The 17,544-nt window shown below is 41.0% G+C and overlaps 1 protein-coding gene across 6 annotated transcripts in view; it reads left to right on the top strand.

Moving 5' to 3' along the window:
• The window catches only part of TMTC1 (transmembrane and tetratricopeptide repeat containing 1), a 257,444-nt gene that overhangs the window by 23,331 nt on the left and 216,569 nt on the right, over window positions 1–17,544 (top strand). For 5 of the 6 annotated variants that reach the window (XM_025209059.1, XM_025209058.1, XM_006027760.3 and 2 more), the window contains 4 exons: window positions 58–235; window positions 1,571–1,644; window positions 3,332–3,508; window positions 6,813–7,019. In XM_025209059.1, the coding sequence (XP_025064844.1) occupies window positions 58–235; window positions 1,571–1,644; window positions 3,332–3,508; window positions 6,813–7,019 (636 nt within the window). Of the gene's footprint in view, window positions 1–57; window positions 236–1,570; window positions 1,645–3,331; window positions 3,509–6,812; window positions 7,020–17,544 lie in introns of those variants that run through there. The other variant, XM_025209061.1, reaches the window with a different exon arrangement.

The raw sequence follows: 17,544 nt of genomic DNA, 5'->3' as shown, positions 1-17,544 counted from the left end.
TTACAAGGATTCCATGGTCTGGTTATATTCATTAAGGTTTTGTTTGTTTCCTTACAGGCTAAACATATTACTGGCTGGTATGAACCCATTCTATTTCCATGCAGTGAATGTAATTTTACACTGTCTAGTGACTGTTGTGCTGATGTATACTTGTGACAAAGCTGTATTCAAGGACTGTCGACTTGCCTTTGTCACAGCTCTGTTCTTTGCTGTGCATCCCATTCACACAGAAGCTGTAAGTATATGATCCATAAAACAGAGAGAGAGAAGCTAAAAAGAAATGCATGTTACACTTAAATAAAACTTTTAAAGAAATATAGGATATACTATTTGCCATGACTTAATGCGATGCATGCTTTGAATGGTTAACAGCAAAACCACTATCATGTTCATTTATTCTTAACATCCCCTGTCAGTTATTTTGGAGTTAATACTTGCTATCTTTCTACTGTAGCTCTAACTGTGATTCTCATTAACAACCTAAGCAGAGAGGCTAGAAATACAAACATAGTCCTTCAGTTGGAGGGGAAAAAATGTGAAGCCCCACTGTCTCTCAAAACCAGAATGCTTGGTGAGACATCCGTCCTGCTGAGACATTGGTTCTCCCCATTTTTTCCATAGTCTTTAATTTCTGAACAAAAAAGGGTCCCAAGTTATGCCTAATGTAACTTTGCATACATTCTAAACAAGATAGTAAAAACATTTTCATGTGTATCATGGGTGTTATATGACTCATGAATTTATTCTCATTGCCTTTTTAATTTAAAAGGTTAGAATAGATTTAGGGAAAGTCTTTCATTTAATAAGCTTCAAAATAAAATTATAGTGTGTTAGCTCCTGTTGCTGCTTTGTTACGTTTTTTCTGCTGTTGGTTATAAGAAACAGCAAAGTATCAAAATCTTACATGCTTTAAAATAACCATTCTAGCAACAGATTTATTTTCATTCTCATGAAGATAAAATAGGTGCTTTTCTCTTTTCAAATGAGAATAAAAGTTCTTATGTTTCTGCATAGACAATTATATGTCTAGTTAAGATACCACCAACATTGTACTTCATTGTACTTGAGCTGTCGTAAATGAGTGAGATTGAAATGACTGAAAAGGCTCAGAATTTTTTAGAAGAGATTACTTTAACAACAGAGCCATGAGATTTACAGTTACCTCCTGTGTTGTCTCATGTGAGCTAATCAGCCAAGCTCCCTTAGACAGTACTGTTGTATAAGAGAGATTTTAGAGTAGGCAAGCTTTGCATTTATTTTTGTCTAGCTCAGAACTTGGGGAGTTTAAAGAAAATGCTGGAGCATTGAAGATTACATAATTAAGTTACCTTAAAAAAGCAAAAGCTTCAAAGGGCTTTAATTTCCTGTATGTGCAGTTTCTAGATCTTTCTGAAGTAGAATGCCAAAAATTTTGTAATACGACTAGTTATAGTGAAAGTTGCCAACAAAGCTTGAAAAAAACTCTCATACTCATCAAATTAGTGATTGCATTTTTTTTTCTGTCTCTGCATTGATTATTATGTGACCTTTGGGTTATAAACTTTATCTTGTTTGTTTTTTCCCCCCTTAGGTAACCGGTATTGTAGGCAGAGCAGATGTCTTAGCTTGTCTACTATTTCTGTTGGCTTTTCTCTCCTATAATAGGTATGGAACTTTGATATTAAATGTTGAGACATTGGAGGCAGGGTGAAATATGCTCAAAATCTTGACAAGCATATTTCATTTAAAGCTGACAAAACTCCTGCACTCTGCCACTGTACTCTACCACTGTAGTGTGCGCAGTTCATTTAAAGCTGACAAAACCCCTGCACTCTACCACTGTGTGCCTAAAAGAGCTTTTAGTCCTGGCAGTGATTTTTAAAAGAAAGAGCCTGACATTGCAAACCTTTAGATGAATAAACCCATTGAAGCTTACAGCAGTACTCACACCAGTATGGGTTTGCAGCACTGGTCCATAGTTGCTGAGAATATTTTAAACTTTGGTAAAATCTTTGTACACCAAGTGAACAGCAGTAACTTGCATCCTTTTGAAACAAGTACTGCAATTATGAAGCTCACTGAGAATCTTGGATTTTTTCCCCTCCTAACAAAATTAATTTCCTTTGGAGTTGCAGGAATTCTCTGCCTGAACTGCATGGAAGACATAGAGTCATAGAAAATTAGGGTTGGCAGGGACCTCAGGAGGTCATCTAGTCCAACTCCCTGCTCAAAGCAGGACTATCCCCAACTGGATAATTTCAGCTAGGGCTTTGTCAAGCCGGGCCTTAAAAAACCTCCAAGGATGGAGATTCCACCACCTTTCTAGGTAAACTGTTCCAGTGCCTTACCACCCTCCTAGTGAGAGAGTTTTTCCTAATATCCAACCGAAACCACTCTTGCTGTAACTTCAGACCATTGTTCCTTGTTCTGTCATCTGTCACCACTGAGAACAGTCTAGATCCATCCTCTTTGTAACCACCCTTCAGGTAGTTAAAGGCTGTTATTAAGTCCCCTGTCAGCCTTCTCTTCTTTAGATTAAATAAACCCAGTTCCCTCAGCCTCTCCTCAGAAGTCATGCGCCCCAGCCCCCCAAGCATAGTTTTTAGCATAGTGCTTAGTCTCAGAGCTGTTGGCAACAGCAGGGCTTAAATTCATAATTGTCCCAGTATACGTAGAACCTGGCTTAAAGTGCTGGAGGGACGTCTCTTCTGAAATTTCTGTTACATTTAGGAACATGCTAGGTGATGCCATTCTTTATTATGTAATAGAATAATGCCCTCTTCCCTCCCTTGAGTTGTTTGCTATAAAACCTTAGTGCCATTTTTCCAGGAAGTTCAAAGATTGGTGATGGCCTATGTATGGCCTTCCTCTGTCCCCATGAGTCAAATGTCTTGCACTTTGTAACAGTTAGGATTTGTCTCTGACTTAGGAAGGTGTAGATGGGTGAATGTTTCACCCCCAGACTGTGAGCGTTCTGTCACTTCCTAGAGAAAATCAGCATGAGCCCAAACTAGTGGAAAGCAAACATCTTTAATTTTCCTGGTGTCATACCTTCCACTTGTTCTGCCTTCCTCATTTGTCCTTTTTAGTACTTCTTTCATGGATCTTCTGCTTCCCACATTTTTTATGTTCTTTCTTTTAGTTTAATTAATATCCTTTTTTCTAAACCATTCTTAATTTATCAGAAGAAGTTTGAAAAGCAGTTTCAATACATGTGGGTAATTCCTTAATATATATATGTGATCTTCTAAAAATATTTACATGTACTTGGAATATGTGTGAGCACTTTTAATAAATATGAAAATAACTTTTAAAAAGGAACTAAAATCTGTACATCATATTTGCTCTGCAGGAGTGTGGATCAGCTTTATGTTGGGGAACATTTCCCTCCCACTGCCTCTCCCTTCTTCTTGCTGCTTAGTTTGTTTCTTGGGACCTGTGCAATGCTGGTGAAAGAAACTGGAATCACTGTGTTTGGTGTGTGCTTAGTCTATGACTTCTTTTCCCTTTCCTGCAGTGGTCTCAAACTGTAAGTAACAGTTTCTCAAATATTAACACCTATATATGTAGAATATATATTAACATGTCTATAACACTATGAATGAAGTTCTGGTCCTGTTGAAGTTAGTGGCACAACTCCCCTTGACTTCAACAGAGCCAGTGTTCCTGTCTGTACTTTATTTTTGTTATGTTTTCGCCTGGTACTCTTCCTGTACAGGTTGAATAGACAAGGTTAACTTCAGGTGGGGAACTGATTTTCTAAAAGCAGCTAATGTTGAAAGGATTTTGTATTTTATTTTTTGGTTGAATTTTGCCTAGGAATATCAAAATATTTTAAAAACTTATTTGCTAAGCTTTCTGCACTCACAGGAAAAAAAACTAAAAAAACCCCTAAAAAAGTTACCCCTCCAAAAAACCCCCCCAAAACAAACCCTCCTCCCCATTGTTAACCAGTGTGTCACAAAGTCATAATTACAGAAGTGTAGTTTGATATAGGTTTTGGTGTTACAGTCAAATTTGATTATTTTTCTGTACTATTTTTAAGTATTATAATTGCTGCTTTGGAACTCTTTTGATCCTTCAAGCAGTGCCATTTTTACTTTTCTCCTTTTTTGTAAATTTCCATTTATTAAATAGGTAATCTTTATTAGTTTTTATGTGACTGGAGAAATTAGCAGCTATCTGTACTTACTGAAGAAAAATAAAAAATTTTCAAGCCCCCTTATAGAATCCTCCTAATTATGTCAGTAATTTGGTGCCTCCTTACGTATTAAAGAGAAGGCGGTAATAAAAGAAGCTGCTGTGTCCAGCTCGCCTGCAAACTCTGAGCATGAGATATATGTGTTATGACGTGTGTATGTATAATGCTTTATGCATTCCTGTACTGCATCTCATATTTCATCTCTTTCCACTCACTTCAATGGGGTTGGATAAAACTTTACAGGAAGCCCTCTGGCTTCTTCCTGTACTCCTAGTAGTTTAGGGGATGATGCACTAGTAGGGTATTTCTTCTTTTTCTTACCTGCGTTAATTCATGGTTGGTCAGTGGCACACTATTTTGTGCAGTTACAGATTCACAGGGAATGGCATAAACCATGCTTGCAGACATGGGCAGATCTAGAATTTTGAAAAGGGGCAGATGGTGTAGTGCATCATTGCATGTAACACAACACCTATTTTTCACTGGGTAAAAAGAAACTAGAATCTTTGCTAGTATGTTAGGGGCATAGTACTATATTATCCAGTTTAAAATCAAATTGTATTGGAATGTTCAGTAATTTACTATATCATATATTATGTATAAAAACCACAACAAACTCAGGAAAAAATAATCAAAATATGTTGTTTCATTAGTTGCGTAGCCATTGGAATTAAATGTATATCTCTTTAAGATTTATAAAACTAAATCTAGCAGTCTTGAACTTCACTGAAAATTATTTCCACATCTGAGTTAATATCTTTAGCTAGAGTTAAAAACACTCTACAGGTTCATGGAAATGGCAGCTACATCAGAAGCATCTAACAGACAGCAGAATTTCAAAAGAAAGAATAGCTTGATTAGTTGAACATCAAGACTATTAAAAAAGAGAAAGGGTCTTTAACACACATGGCATGAAGAGTTTAGAAGGAATGAAGTCAATTATAATGAAACATGAAGTCAAGTGACTCCCTCACTGCTGTCTGAATAGAAATGCTGCTGCCACTTTTAGGCAGTTGGTTTTAACTTTGGGTGGACCAGGAATCCAAAGGGAGTGTGACTGTACCCTCCCTGGATCTGTTCCTGCTTGCAGTGATAATATTTCTCATGTGTTATGTGAATTTTCAGGAGCTGAATGGCTAAAAATGATGTGATGGTTTTCTGTGCCTCTTTTCCTTTCCTTCTCCTCACATCCAGTAGTCCCTAAATATTATCGTACTTCAGTGATATTAAAGAATTGTCATATCTAGGCCACTAACCTGATGAGAATGAGGCTCCATGGCCCAGATGTGCTATACTTAGTAGGACTGTGAGAAACTTCGGTCGCTAATTCGATTTGGCAGAAATTAAGCCTGATTCAGCGGCCGAATCTCCAAATCTGAATTGAATCAGGAGACCCTTTAATCTCTCTGAATCGGATTGGAACCCTCCAAACCAATTTGGAGAGATTTGGAAAGATTAGATGATTCAGACATAGACAAAGCTTTAAATGTTTTTTCTACATACCTCAAGGTACCAAGTGGCTCGTGAATACTGAGGTGCTGGGGCAGATGGAGCACCCTATGGGAGCGCAGGGGGGTTCCCCCGTGAGCTTGGTAGCGGACCCGGAAGTGGAGTGGAAGCAGTTCCAGTCCACTTCTGGGTCTACCAGGGAGTGCGCGTGGGACCCCGCCCCCTGGCTCGGTGACTGGTGCCTCCTGGGTCTGGGGGGGCACCCGGGGTCCCCCTGCAGTTGATTGCTGAGCTGGGTTGCAGGGGGACCCCGGGTGTGTGTGTGTGTGGGGGGGTCCCCCATATGCTCAGTGGCGGACCTGAAAGTGGACCAGTAAGTACTTCCGGTCCACTTCTGGGTTCCCTGCTGAGCATGCAGGGGGCCCCCCACGCTCCTGTGGGATGCTCCATCTGCCCCAGCATCGCAGCATTCACAAGCCACACCTGGTACCTCGAGGTATGTAGAAAAAACATTTAAAGCTGTTTCTAAGGAGAATCGCTGATTCTCCTTATCAGCATCAAATCTTCAGATTTGAATTCAGCCGAATCGAATTGGGACAGTGATCTGAATCAATGAATTGAATCACTGTCCCCCAGTTCGAGCTGAATCCGAGTTGAATGTGGCCTGTTTCGCACACCCCTAATACTTAGATATTGTATTGTGCTCTAGTATAGCAGTGTATGACTGTCTATGTGTGACTTTTAAGGGGCAAAAGGGAGGCTGCAGGTTCTCAAGTACTGCCAAGACTTGCTCTCCTATCCCTAGGCCTATGCTTGTTTGAATTGGTTTATTCAGCAAGGCAGCTGCCACAAAATATAACTGTTGTGAAATACACTGCATAGTTTCTCCTCCTCTCATGGTCTGGAGGAAAGTTTAATACTACTCATATTCTGTCATCTGAGGTGCTCTTGCTCTTTCATTAGTTACAAATTGCTACTAGCTATTTACCTGTGATGCCCAGTATTTGGTCACAACTTGGCACATTGTAGTAAATGAGATTTTATTTTGCATTAAGACATTAATATGTCATGAATTTCCAAGATGCTGCCTTATGATGGAGTAGACATGAAACAAAAGGACCACTTCTTACAAGGTTTTCCTTCCCCTCCCTTTTTTGTGCTTCTCAATTCGTTGACTAATCAGGAGGAATGGCAGGGTCCATCAGAGATTCGCATGGCAGCCTGCGGCTTCTTCATCGGCTTCGCTGCAGATTCCTTTGTCCAGCAGGGAAAATGGAAAGCACCGCTTTGCTCAGAAAGGGACCTGGAATTCATGCCATCCCACATCACCTGAAGAGCAACGGAGTAGCAGCCTTTCTGTCTCAAACAAAGCCATGCGGGCTATTCTTAGGTACTGCATGCCAGCAGCAGTTCCCATTTTTTTTAAACTGGGCATTTAATATCTGTGTTTGTTTTACTCATGCCAAGAAGCACTTTACTTATTTTAGGGAAGAGAAGAATAATATCTGAGATGTGTGAGGAGCCCAGGTGTCTGATAAGGTGCTCCTACCCTGACAGCTTATGTAGTGGGATGAGTACTTAGTTGTATTTCTAATCCTTCCTTTGCAGCAATTTTGAGAAGAAGTTTATGGGGCTGTGCTGTTGGTCTGAAATTGGAGAACACTGGCATGCATATTTCCCTCTTAAATTCTAAAATTGGGTGGTGAGTACAGGAACATGGTTCTCCACAGCACTACATTATAAAATGCTTCAAATACTAACTGCCACATTCTGCCTTGCTCAAGAATTATGGGAAAGTGGGGGCGGTGGAATAATTGAACAATGTTATATCTGGCAGTTAGTGAAGCTGTCAGTGCAGTCACTATGCCTCTTCTCTTCAAACCAAGCCCTTGCCTTTAACAATGAGCCACGCTTTGATATGGGGCAAGAATTCTACATTACCAATTTTAAGAAAAATGCAGATGAGTTATTGTGGTAATGTTTATCTGTAGGTGCATAACATTTCAAAACTAAGCATCTCAGTTACTGAGAGAGATAATTGATGCTGTCCTATTTAAAGAAGCTTCCATCTTAATACTGTTATTTTAAAATGGTTTGTGTGTAGTGGGGGTAGAATTTCCTTTTCTCAAATTGACAAGATGATGATTCTCCAGTACCTTTTAACTTGTAGGCTAAGACAAAATGGTTTTAAAAGTCTGCTTTCAAAATGTAGCTGTCTCAAGCGTGTCAGTATAAGATGAAAATTAATGAGCAATTTATTCTCTTTAAATAAAGAGTAATTTTGTTTTCTCTAAAAGTGCCCTCAAAAATTGGTGATAAGACTTAGATGGCTCCACAGTGCAATGCTGTGTGGATCTTTGGTATCTCCACATGTCACTACTGGCTTTTTAGAATTTTACCCTAAGATTTGAGACATAGGTGTAGAGGTCTGGAGGAGGACTTAGACCATGTAGATCAAGCCAGATGCTTCCAGCAGGTAGTCCCGACATGAGATCATATGTACATTCCTTTCAGCAGCCCACATACAAAGAATATAATTATGGAAGGGCTTTAAAAAGTGGAAAACTGAGGTTGTCTCATTGAGGTAGCACCTGCATTATCAGTGCCCATTAACTGTATAGTGAAAGCTTGTGGTATGTTTGACAAATTAAGTTTCTTAATAATTCTATAGGAGTAATAACTCTAACTTTAGGGAAAGTGACCCTCAGTGAGGGGGAGGGTATTTTCTTGTTGAATGATGAAAAACTCTTCCCATTAGGTCTTGTGTCTTACAGTACGACTTATGGTCCACTGCAGTTACCCAAAAGTGGAGCGCTGAAGTCTTTTGTTGTCTGAAGATAATCTGAAAATGTCTTTTCATCTGTTGGTGTGTTTTATGATGCATACATTTACATACGTGGGCTCCTGACAGGACTGTGATAAGCAAACACCTAGTAAGATGCAACTCTTCTGATGCCAGTCTTCAAATACCTGGAGGGTGATTATAACAAGGATGGAGAGAAACTAGTCTCTGTGGTCACAGGGGGTCGGACTAGGAATAACTGTCTTAATTTACAGCAAGGGAAGTTTAGGTTGGACATTAAGAAAACCTTTTTCAGTACAAGGGAGATTAAACATTGGAAAAGGTTACCCAGAGAGGCTGTGCAACCTCTATCCCTGGATGTTTTTAAGAACAGGTTAGACAGACATTTGCCTGGGCTTGTTTAGACAGGGATGATCCTACTGTGACTAGGGAGCTGGACTAGATGACCTCCTGAGGTCCGTTCCAGGCATAGGCGACAGGTAGGGAGGGCACGTGCCCCGCCTGAGATTGGTCCCTGACTCAGCACTGCTCAGGACGGAGTCGTTTTTTTGCTGTGCAGACTGGTAGTGTGTTGAGCAGTTGTGGGGGGGGGCACTAAGCTGTGGCACAGAAGTATAGGAGTGGATATGGGGGTTTTGGTTTGGGCCTGCCCACAAATTGTGCCCCTCCAGACTCAGGAGGCACCAGTCACTCCTGCTTCCAGCTCTGCATTTCTGTGATGCTGTTCTCTGAAGCTGTATTAAATATATTAATTAAGTAAATATATTTTTCCATGTGGTAAATGGTATGAATGGAAAGGACTATTGATATGTTATGTTATTTCACAATGTATCTTTCCTTGCCTCCCATCAGATTGTCAAGGCTTCTTTGTTTATATTCTGAGGTGTTTGGGCAAAGCAGCAACTAGTCTGCTTGGACTTCAGGTGGGAAGTCCATTTTAAAATATTTTAATGAATGCCCCTCTAACCATTTCCTATTGAGGAATTCACTCTGTCATGGTTACAGGTCACATTTGAGTTCTGGATCAGATCATCTGTTGGTATATGCTGACTTGGCTCTATTGTATGCAAGTCCTCGGAGCAATGATAATGCTTTAAAACAGACTAACAATCACCTGATTGATTTATTTGAAGGACAAAGCTTATGCACCAGACACTAAATGAATGATAGCTTTGAGTCAAAGAAAATAGCAGAATGTATGTGAATTATTAAAGTAGGCTTGTAGCAGTATCCTGGTGTGAGACACTGGGAATGAGAACTCCTGTTCACTTGGAGACTCAAGATAATGGCTTTGTAGAGGAGATGCTATGCTGTCCATGCTTTAAAGAGTGTATCCTGTTTCTCTAAGCAGCCTGGAAACAAGCTGTTTCCACTGTTCAGTCACTAAAAAATGCATTGCCACAGACAGCTGAACTGTCCTCATGTAGAATTTCTGAAGCCTAGAAGAATGGTTGATGGTACCTCTCATATAGCAGCCCTCATTAACCTGTCCAGTCCTCCTGTCCAGTCAGTATCCATTATATGTAGTGGGTGGTTTTATGCAAATCATTAACATGGCAAACTATGGAATCTGTTTCACTAATGTGGGGGCAAAATAACCCCATATGCAAGTTAAATTCTATCCTGCAGGTTGATGAGTCTTTATCATTTGCTTCGTCATTCACGTTTGGCTGTCAAAGTTGCATTCACTCTTGGTTGTCTTTTGTTTTGGAGGGGATGAGGAGGATTGGTAAACTTTTATAAAGGCCCATTCAGTTCCTTTCTGGTCATAGGTGGAGCTTGTGGTGAATCTTGGTCATAGTAGGTCAATGAGCTGTCCAAATGCTCTTCCAGATACCCTTTCTCCAAAGCCTGATGCCCAATGAATTGTAATTGGGTAAGAATAGTTAGGGCACTAAAGTTGGGATCCACTGCTGTTTTTGTCTTCTGTTTTATTCCTGCTATTTCTTTCTTTGCCTCTCTTCATCCTGTGTTTTGTTTGTTCATGATTGTTCTTTTAGGTACTGTGATGCAGGGTATCAACATAGGAAAGTAAATAGATGTGTTTCCCCAGTTCTCCTCTCGCCTCATTTCTCTTGCTCACTCTTTCTTATTTCTTTACCCTCTTTTCTCTTTCACTCTTCCTTCAACCTTTCTTACCACTCCCTTTTTATCTCTTTCTGTCTTTTATCTTTCCCATACTCATTTTTGGGGGATTCTCCCCTTCCATGTGTGGGAAAGCTTCCTCACTCCATTCCATTTTCATATTTGCAAGGAAAGCGGCAGAAGCAAAGCTGTGGTGCTCCATACATGATGGAACTGCTTCAGAGAGAATCTGTCAAGTATGTTTTCCTCAGCTGCTTTTTGAGTGTCTGCACATGGTGAATTAAGCTCGGTATGTACTTAGCTCTTTTTAAAAGGGAAAACAGCTCTGATTATGTGATCCTTTTCATCTGGTTGTATGTAAAGCACTTTGGAGCTGAAATACAGTTTTGGTGGCTGGTCAGTTGTCTATTTGATAGCTAACAGTCAACTGGGAAGTAGGCTGGCCTGCTTTGGTGAGGCAGATCTATTATGCTAAGAGGTGTGGGAGAAAGCTCTGGAGGGAGTTACTAGATGCAGCTGTAACTCATTACCTTTCTACACTGTATAATGAATTCCCCTAATGATCATGTATGCAGTTAACTGTGAATTTTCTTCTTCCCCATCACTCTTAACTTTACCTGCCTACCAAGCTGGTTGGCATCAGTGATATAGCTCAACTTTATAAATGAGGAATTTTCTATACCAATGGCCTGATTCTCTCTGTCTTTTTAGCCACTTACAGTAGTAGAAACCAAGGGTAAAATGTTTATAAATCAGAACACTAGCATTTTACATCCACATTACAGTAACTCTGCCCTGATGTAAAATGTCTGCATCAGATTAGGGGTAAAAAGGAATTAGTGCTTTTATGGTTGTGTGCAGTTGTGCTGTTTGAAGCATTCCAGGTACCTCTGAAGCACCCCAGACAGTGAAGGTACAGATGTCCACACCCAAGAAGCACTTAAAAAATGGCTGAAGAGCTTCAGAAGTGGCCCTCAAAAAAGGAGGAACACCTTTTCAAGCACTTTATGAAACATCTTCACCCTTCAGTGGAGCAGAATGGGGATTGCTCTGACCTCCCATATCCTACTGTGCTCTGCACCCCACTCCAGCCCATTCCACCCCTCTCTGGGGGTCAGAGAGCAGGGTGGACAACCAGTGAGTGCTCAGTTGACCTCAGGAACCTCCAGAGGTGAAATGTTGAGTAACACTCTGGGATTTCTGCTCTGAGCCCTCTGGCTGGGGAGTGCTACCACTAAATGCCCATGCAGCCATTTTGAAGCACTCTGGTTGGGGCTTCATGCCTGCAAGGCACTGAAGCTTGGCGCTGATACACATTTGAAAGCATGATTTGGAGCACTCTAAATGCATATCTGTCCATATCCTATGGATGCAGACAGAACTGCAGCTCCCAGCTATAACTTAGAACGATTTTTACAAAGCCTTCTGAGTTACAGCATTACCCCAGACCAAACAGAAGTTCACTGTCAGTTCCGGGGGGAGGGAAATCTAGTTGCCAGGTGGGAGCTTGTAGCCAGGTTCCCGTATCAATGGCCAGGACTTTCTGCCAATGCTTGCTGTTTTCAGTGGGGGGAGGGGGGAAAAGGCAGCAGAGGGAGCTCATTCTTGGGGCTCCCCAGCTGGTGCTGAAGGGTGGGGTGGGTGAATTGGACCCCCCCCCACTTCGGGGAAGCTTCAATACACCTGCCCCACCCTCTGGGGGGGCTGAAACCCCCCCCCCAGACTAAATTCCTTCTGATCCCTTTCCCCCGCACTTCCATCCTGAAAACAGTGACAGGCTGGGAGCTCCACAGACACAAGTTGCAAAAGACTGCATTTTGTAACGTCTACATTTTGTGAGGGGTCAGATTTTTACCTGATAGGCCATTTTTGAAGCTGTTTGCAGCCATGCACTTGTGTTTGGTCACAGCTATAAACTGCTTTTTGTGGTCAGATCAGGCGAAAATTTTCACTTCTGTCTGCATCTTATGTTTACTGTCTCTGGAGATGTTTGTGTCTAGAATTTGCTGATTTTCCTGGCACATTTATTATAAAGCTTATTGGAAATATCTCTGGTGCTATATGTGACTCTGTAAACTGAACTGTGGGTGAACAAAGAACAGAATGATCCTTTGTAGTCTAACACTCTTGCACTTTCCTCTAAAATGAGCAATACTGTGCCTTTCTCTGAAGTAAAAACATTTTTGAAAGAAATGTCTGTGGTAGATGCTTGGCAATCTTTGCTGATTTTGTTTGTGTTCCAGATTCAGAGTTTATCTGGGGTAACGTAAAGGTAGATAGGCTGTTATAAGCATGCCTATATTTAATGAGAATATGTGAATTTGGGACTTCAGCAACTTGTCCAGTGCCTGCTTGTTTGAGGCCTAGTTGAGGTGAAAAATAAATGTGCATCTATAATTTTTGCAATTTGAAAAGACATTGCCAATCCTTAAACACATGAAAAAATGTTTGTTGCCTTTACGTATAACAACTAAGATGACCATGGTTCTCAGACTATGGATCATACACTTCTAGCATATGAAGACCTTGCCAGTCAGATGATACTGGCCTTCTTCATGTTTCCATGTGCTAATCCCATTAAAAGAGAAATAAAATACATTAAACACTTTTCCATCTAAGCAATTTTACTTTCTTTTCTGTTGGTGTATTATGTGACCATGAATGGGGAGGTATACTTGAGAGTGAATCCTTCTATTCAAATGTGCTCTACATTGAAGAAGTTCAACTATCCTTATGGGAAAAAATGTTTGTAGGTGGCAGCTTTTTGCAATAATGCAGTTCCATTGTATCCCATGTATAGTAAGTGTCTCCTCTGTGTCTCCTCTTGAGTAACTTCTGATTGTGATGACTGAAATGTCTGAAAGGGTATGTCATTTTTAAAGTTGCTTGTAAAAATGGGATTTGAACTCCTAAGTCTGTTAAGCGTCTTTGAAAAAATTTACTTGTTAATTCATGTTTGGGGTTTGTAACAGGGTGGTCTGGCCCTTTACAAGGGAGCAGACAGGCCTGTTGTAGAAGCCCAGTTGTAGGTTTTTAACTAATGAGAGACCACAAGCAATTAAAAACCCACAGAAGAAAGCAGTGAGCTAGGGGAAGGAGCAGTTTGTGGGCAGGAGGTGGCCTGGAATCCAGATAAGCTTGCTACTGGGAAGAAGGCATGCTACAGTAGTGGATCAGAGCTAAAGGGCCTTTCCTACTACCTAGAGATGGTCTAAAAGCTTTGTTTACTGTTTGTTAGTTTGGTCTGAAGCCTATGTTTTGTAGTTAAAGGACTGGCTGAGGAGTTCCCAAGGGAGCAAAGCCAGCCTGCAAGGCAGCAGGCTCACCAACTTGTTTAGAGGGTTGTTTTAAGAAACCCTTAAATCCTGTTTCAGCTATTCTTGGTGATTCAGGAGGTGAAGCTCTTTCCTTAAACTCTGTCCTGTACCATTGTTCAGTGTGATATTAGGGAGTAATATACAGTACTGCCATTTCCCTGTTAACATATGCAAAAGATCACATTGACTTTTGTAAACAAAGAATGAGATGGCTGGTCAATCTTGGGCTCCAGCCAGACAGTGGTCCTTTAAATCTACTCAGTGTATACACTAGCTCCACTCTCAGTGTTAGGGAAACCCAAAGCAAAAGAGTGGTCCAAATTCAGTGAAGTTAGTAAGGGCATACAAGGGATTTCATCTGATTAATAAAATGGCAGCAGTGTTTCCTTTCCTGTACTACAGAGTATATGTAAAATGGAAAGGCTTTTCCATATTGTGTATCCCAGAGAGAGTTGGGTTGAACTGTGGATTGATATGCTATCCAGAAAAGTACGGTGAGATCAAAATGTATCTTCCTTATAGCTCATTGTCAGTCATCCATCCTGCATTTGAATTGAAACAGGTGTACATCTCCAACATGGAGCAGGAAGGGGTGGGTTGGGGGGACACAAATGCCAATGTACATGATGCTGTGACAGTCTACCAGTTGATAGGATTGTTCTGGCCTTTTCTAAGTCAGTGCTAAAGAGATTTGCAGTCTATATGCAGAAATGGCTTCCTTCAAATAAGACATGAAATAGCATGAAGCTCTTGCTTAAACTTCTGAAAAAGAAAAAACTTGCTTACTTCTCAGTGTCTGCTTTTGCACAAAAAAGTCACCTTTAAAGAGGCCAAAAGTTATTTCAGCTGTTAAAATAATTCTGCTCACAAGGGAAGGCTTTAAGGTTTAAGGCCTTAAACCAGTAAAATGAACATGTAGATAGCATCTTCCAGTGTGGTATGTGCCAAATATGGACTCACTTGGTGCTAAGAAGCAGAACACTGCACCATGCCAGAAATGCCTGGAGTACCTTCGCTTGGGGCTAACAAACAGAATTTTTTAGAGGGAGGGCTGCTCTTAGAAATGATGGTGGAACTGAAAATTTTCTTTCAGGAAACCACAAAACTGTTCATTCCATGGGCATCCAAAGAATTGGATTTGTAATGATGATGTATTGCACTCAAATGTAAACATATCTCACCTATTCTTAAAACTAGCCCAGAGACTGTATTTTACACTGCTAATTCCAAACACTAATTTCCTCTTAAATATATGAGGCCTAGATATGTTTTTCTATGCAGAAAAAAACTCATCCAACAAAGCTTTGGGCCAATGGATGAATCAACCTTTATTTTAAAAGATACTTGATTCGTGATCACTAAGTTTTATCTGGAGATCATGGCTACATTGTATCACTGAGTAAATTTGTTTTGGTTTGTTTAGGATCAGTTCCGAATTTTGTTTTTCTGTTTAAATGCACATACATATATAAATGTTTTGCCTTTTATGTTTTGGGATTTCTAAAGTTTGTTACAAACAATGTTTTCAATGTCTATAAACTTTGGTGAATAACCAGAGTCAGGTACCTGTTTATGTGATTTCTTTTCATTTCCAGTTTCAGATCCCACTTCTGTAACTGAATCCAAGCAGGGGGTTGGCTCTTATTCCCACGCTTGTGGGAATGAGTCCTAATTGTCAATAACCAATTTGCCCTGACACTTCTCTGTAAAGAAGTACATTTCAGAGAGCAGCAGAGATGCTGACCCTGCCAAACACTTAAGAATATGCATAACTTTGCACATCTGCCTAGTCCCAGTGAAGTCCATTGGATTATTCATGTGAGCAGAATTTTGCAAGTATTTTTTGCTGGAACTGGACCATTGTGTACAATGGCCATTGTTCATTTTAGTTTGCTGTCCATTTTTAAAACTTGGGGGTAGTAGCCCTTTGTGGAGAGAATATTGTGCCTCTGCTCTGTACTTGGTTTCAACAGGTCATTGCATCACAGTTGATGAGAACCTGCTATGTAACAATTTATGAATGATGCATGTGAAGTTACTCTCACGTGCTGTGAAGTTATTGTCAGTTGGGCCATAAGACTTCCTTGTATTGATCTAGTTTATTAAGGAGCTCTGGAAGATGAGCAAGAAGGTGGCACAATGAATGTGAACTAGTATACTCTAAATAAACTTTTAGAGATGTGTCAGGCTCCAGTCTGAAATGTAAAATCTCTCTTGCCAGGCTTGGAACCTGGAGAATAACAAGATGTTATTGTAATAAAGTAGCCATTGAAATTACTGTGGTACCTAGAGCAGTGGTTCTCAACCTTTTTTGTACCAGGACCCATTTGTAAGCATTGATGGCCAGTCCCGACCCAGTGCCCCTCACTCCCGATCCACTGCCCCCAGCCCCCAGGTCCTAGTACTCCAGTGTATGGGGTGGGGGGTGGATGTGTAGGACAGGGGTGGGGGGGTAGGAGGAGGCTCCAGGAGCCCCATGCAGACTGGAACTCAGCCAGCCTTCAAGGGGAAAGCCACAGTTTCATACGTTTTTCTCCTTTAAAGAAGAATCCATATTTCAAGTTTGTGTGCAACCCTTTCATATACTTTTGCAACCCACTTTTGAGTCGCGACCCACAGGTTGAGAAATGCTGACTGAGAGCATCACGGAGTGTAGTCATATTACACCCCTTCCTTAGTTCCTGTTTAGCCAATGAGAATTTCCTCCTACTATATTTACAAAGCAGCTAACATGAAGTAGCAAGTTTCGAAACCTGCAGAAATGTGGATAGAGTTTGTTTTGGAGTGGTTCAGGAGAGGAAAGGTAGATCAATTATGAATAGGTGTTGAAAGGGAGGTACTGACCTAGAGGCCCTGGTGAGGAAATTTGGGAGTTGGGACTTCCTTCAATCCAGAGAATGGTGATCCTTATGGAAAGACAGGCATGTATGCAGAGTGGCCTATTGTATTAATAATTATTTTCTTTTAAGTGCTCTGGTTCTAAGCAAGCAATAGTTTGCTTGAAAAACTCTTTAAGTACAAATTTGGGGTCTGAGCCCAGGTCATATCACCTGAAGTAACAGCTTAATCACAGTGTAGACTGCAATACAGGGCTGGGTGAAGAAGTGGGAGAACTGTATAACTTCATCCCAAAAGACAGATAACAGCCCAGAACTGAGGGAGGCATGGGTGCCTTCAAAGAGGGCAGGTTGGGTCTGAGGTGTAGTTTTCCTGGTGATAGAGGCATGTTCCCACCATGGTGGGAAACCTTTTTACAGCTCCCTTCCATTGGCACTGCTCTACTTTGAGCCTGACTTAGCAATCACTAAGGCTGCATACAGACATTTGGGGAGGTCAGGGCGAGGTTGATCAGCTTAAAAATAGCCACCTGATCTAACTTAGTTTGCCCAGGTGTGGGCCTTACACTAGTTAGGTGGATCTAAGTGGGAACTGTACAGAAGTTCAGGACAGTTAGATAGGTTTAAAAATGGTCGACCCAATCTAAGTTAACCCTACCTCTGAGGTACACTCAACTTAAATTGGGTTGACCATTTTTAGACTGATTTAACTGTTCTGACCTTTGTACAGTTCCAAGCGCAGCCCCAGGGCTGGGAAAGTCCAGCTGCTGACCCCAGCCCCAGGGCTGCGCTTTTTCTACCCGCTTCTTGGCACTGGGTTATTTTTAGCTCTCCTGACCCTTTGCCCCCACCCCCTGATGGACAAGCCCCCCC

This window comes from Alligator sinensis, unplaced genomic scaffold (genome assembly GCF_000455745.1).
Source record: "Alligator sinensis unplaced genomic scaffold, ASM45574v1 scaffold659_1, whole genome shotgun sequence".
In the NCBI taxonomy this organism is placed as follows: Eukaryota; Metazoa; Chordata; order Crocodylia; family Alligatoridae; genus Alligator; species Alligator sinensis.
The sequence above is the reverse complement of the archived record's forward strand: the minus strand, read 5'-3'. Positions and strand labels throughout refer to the sequence as shown.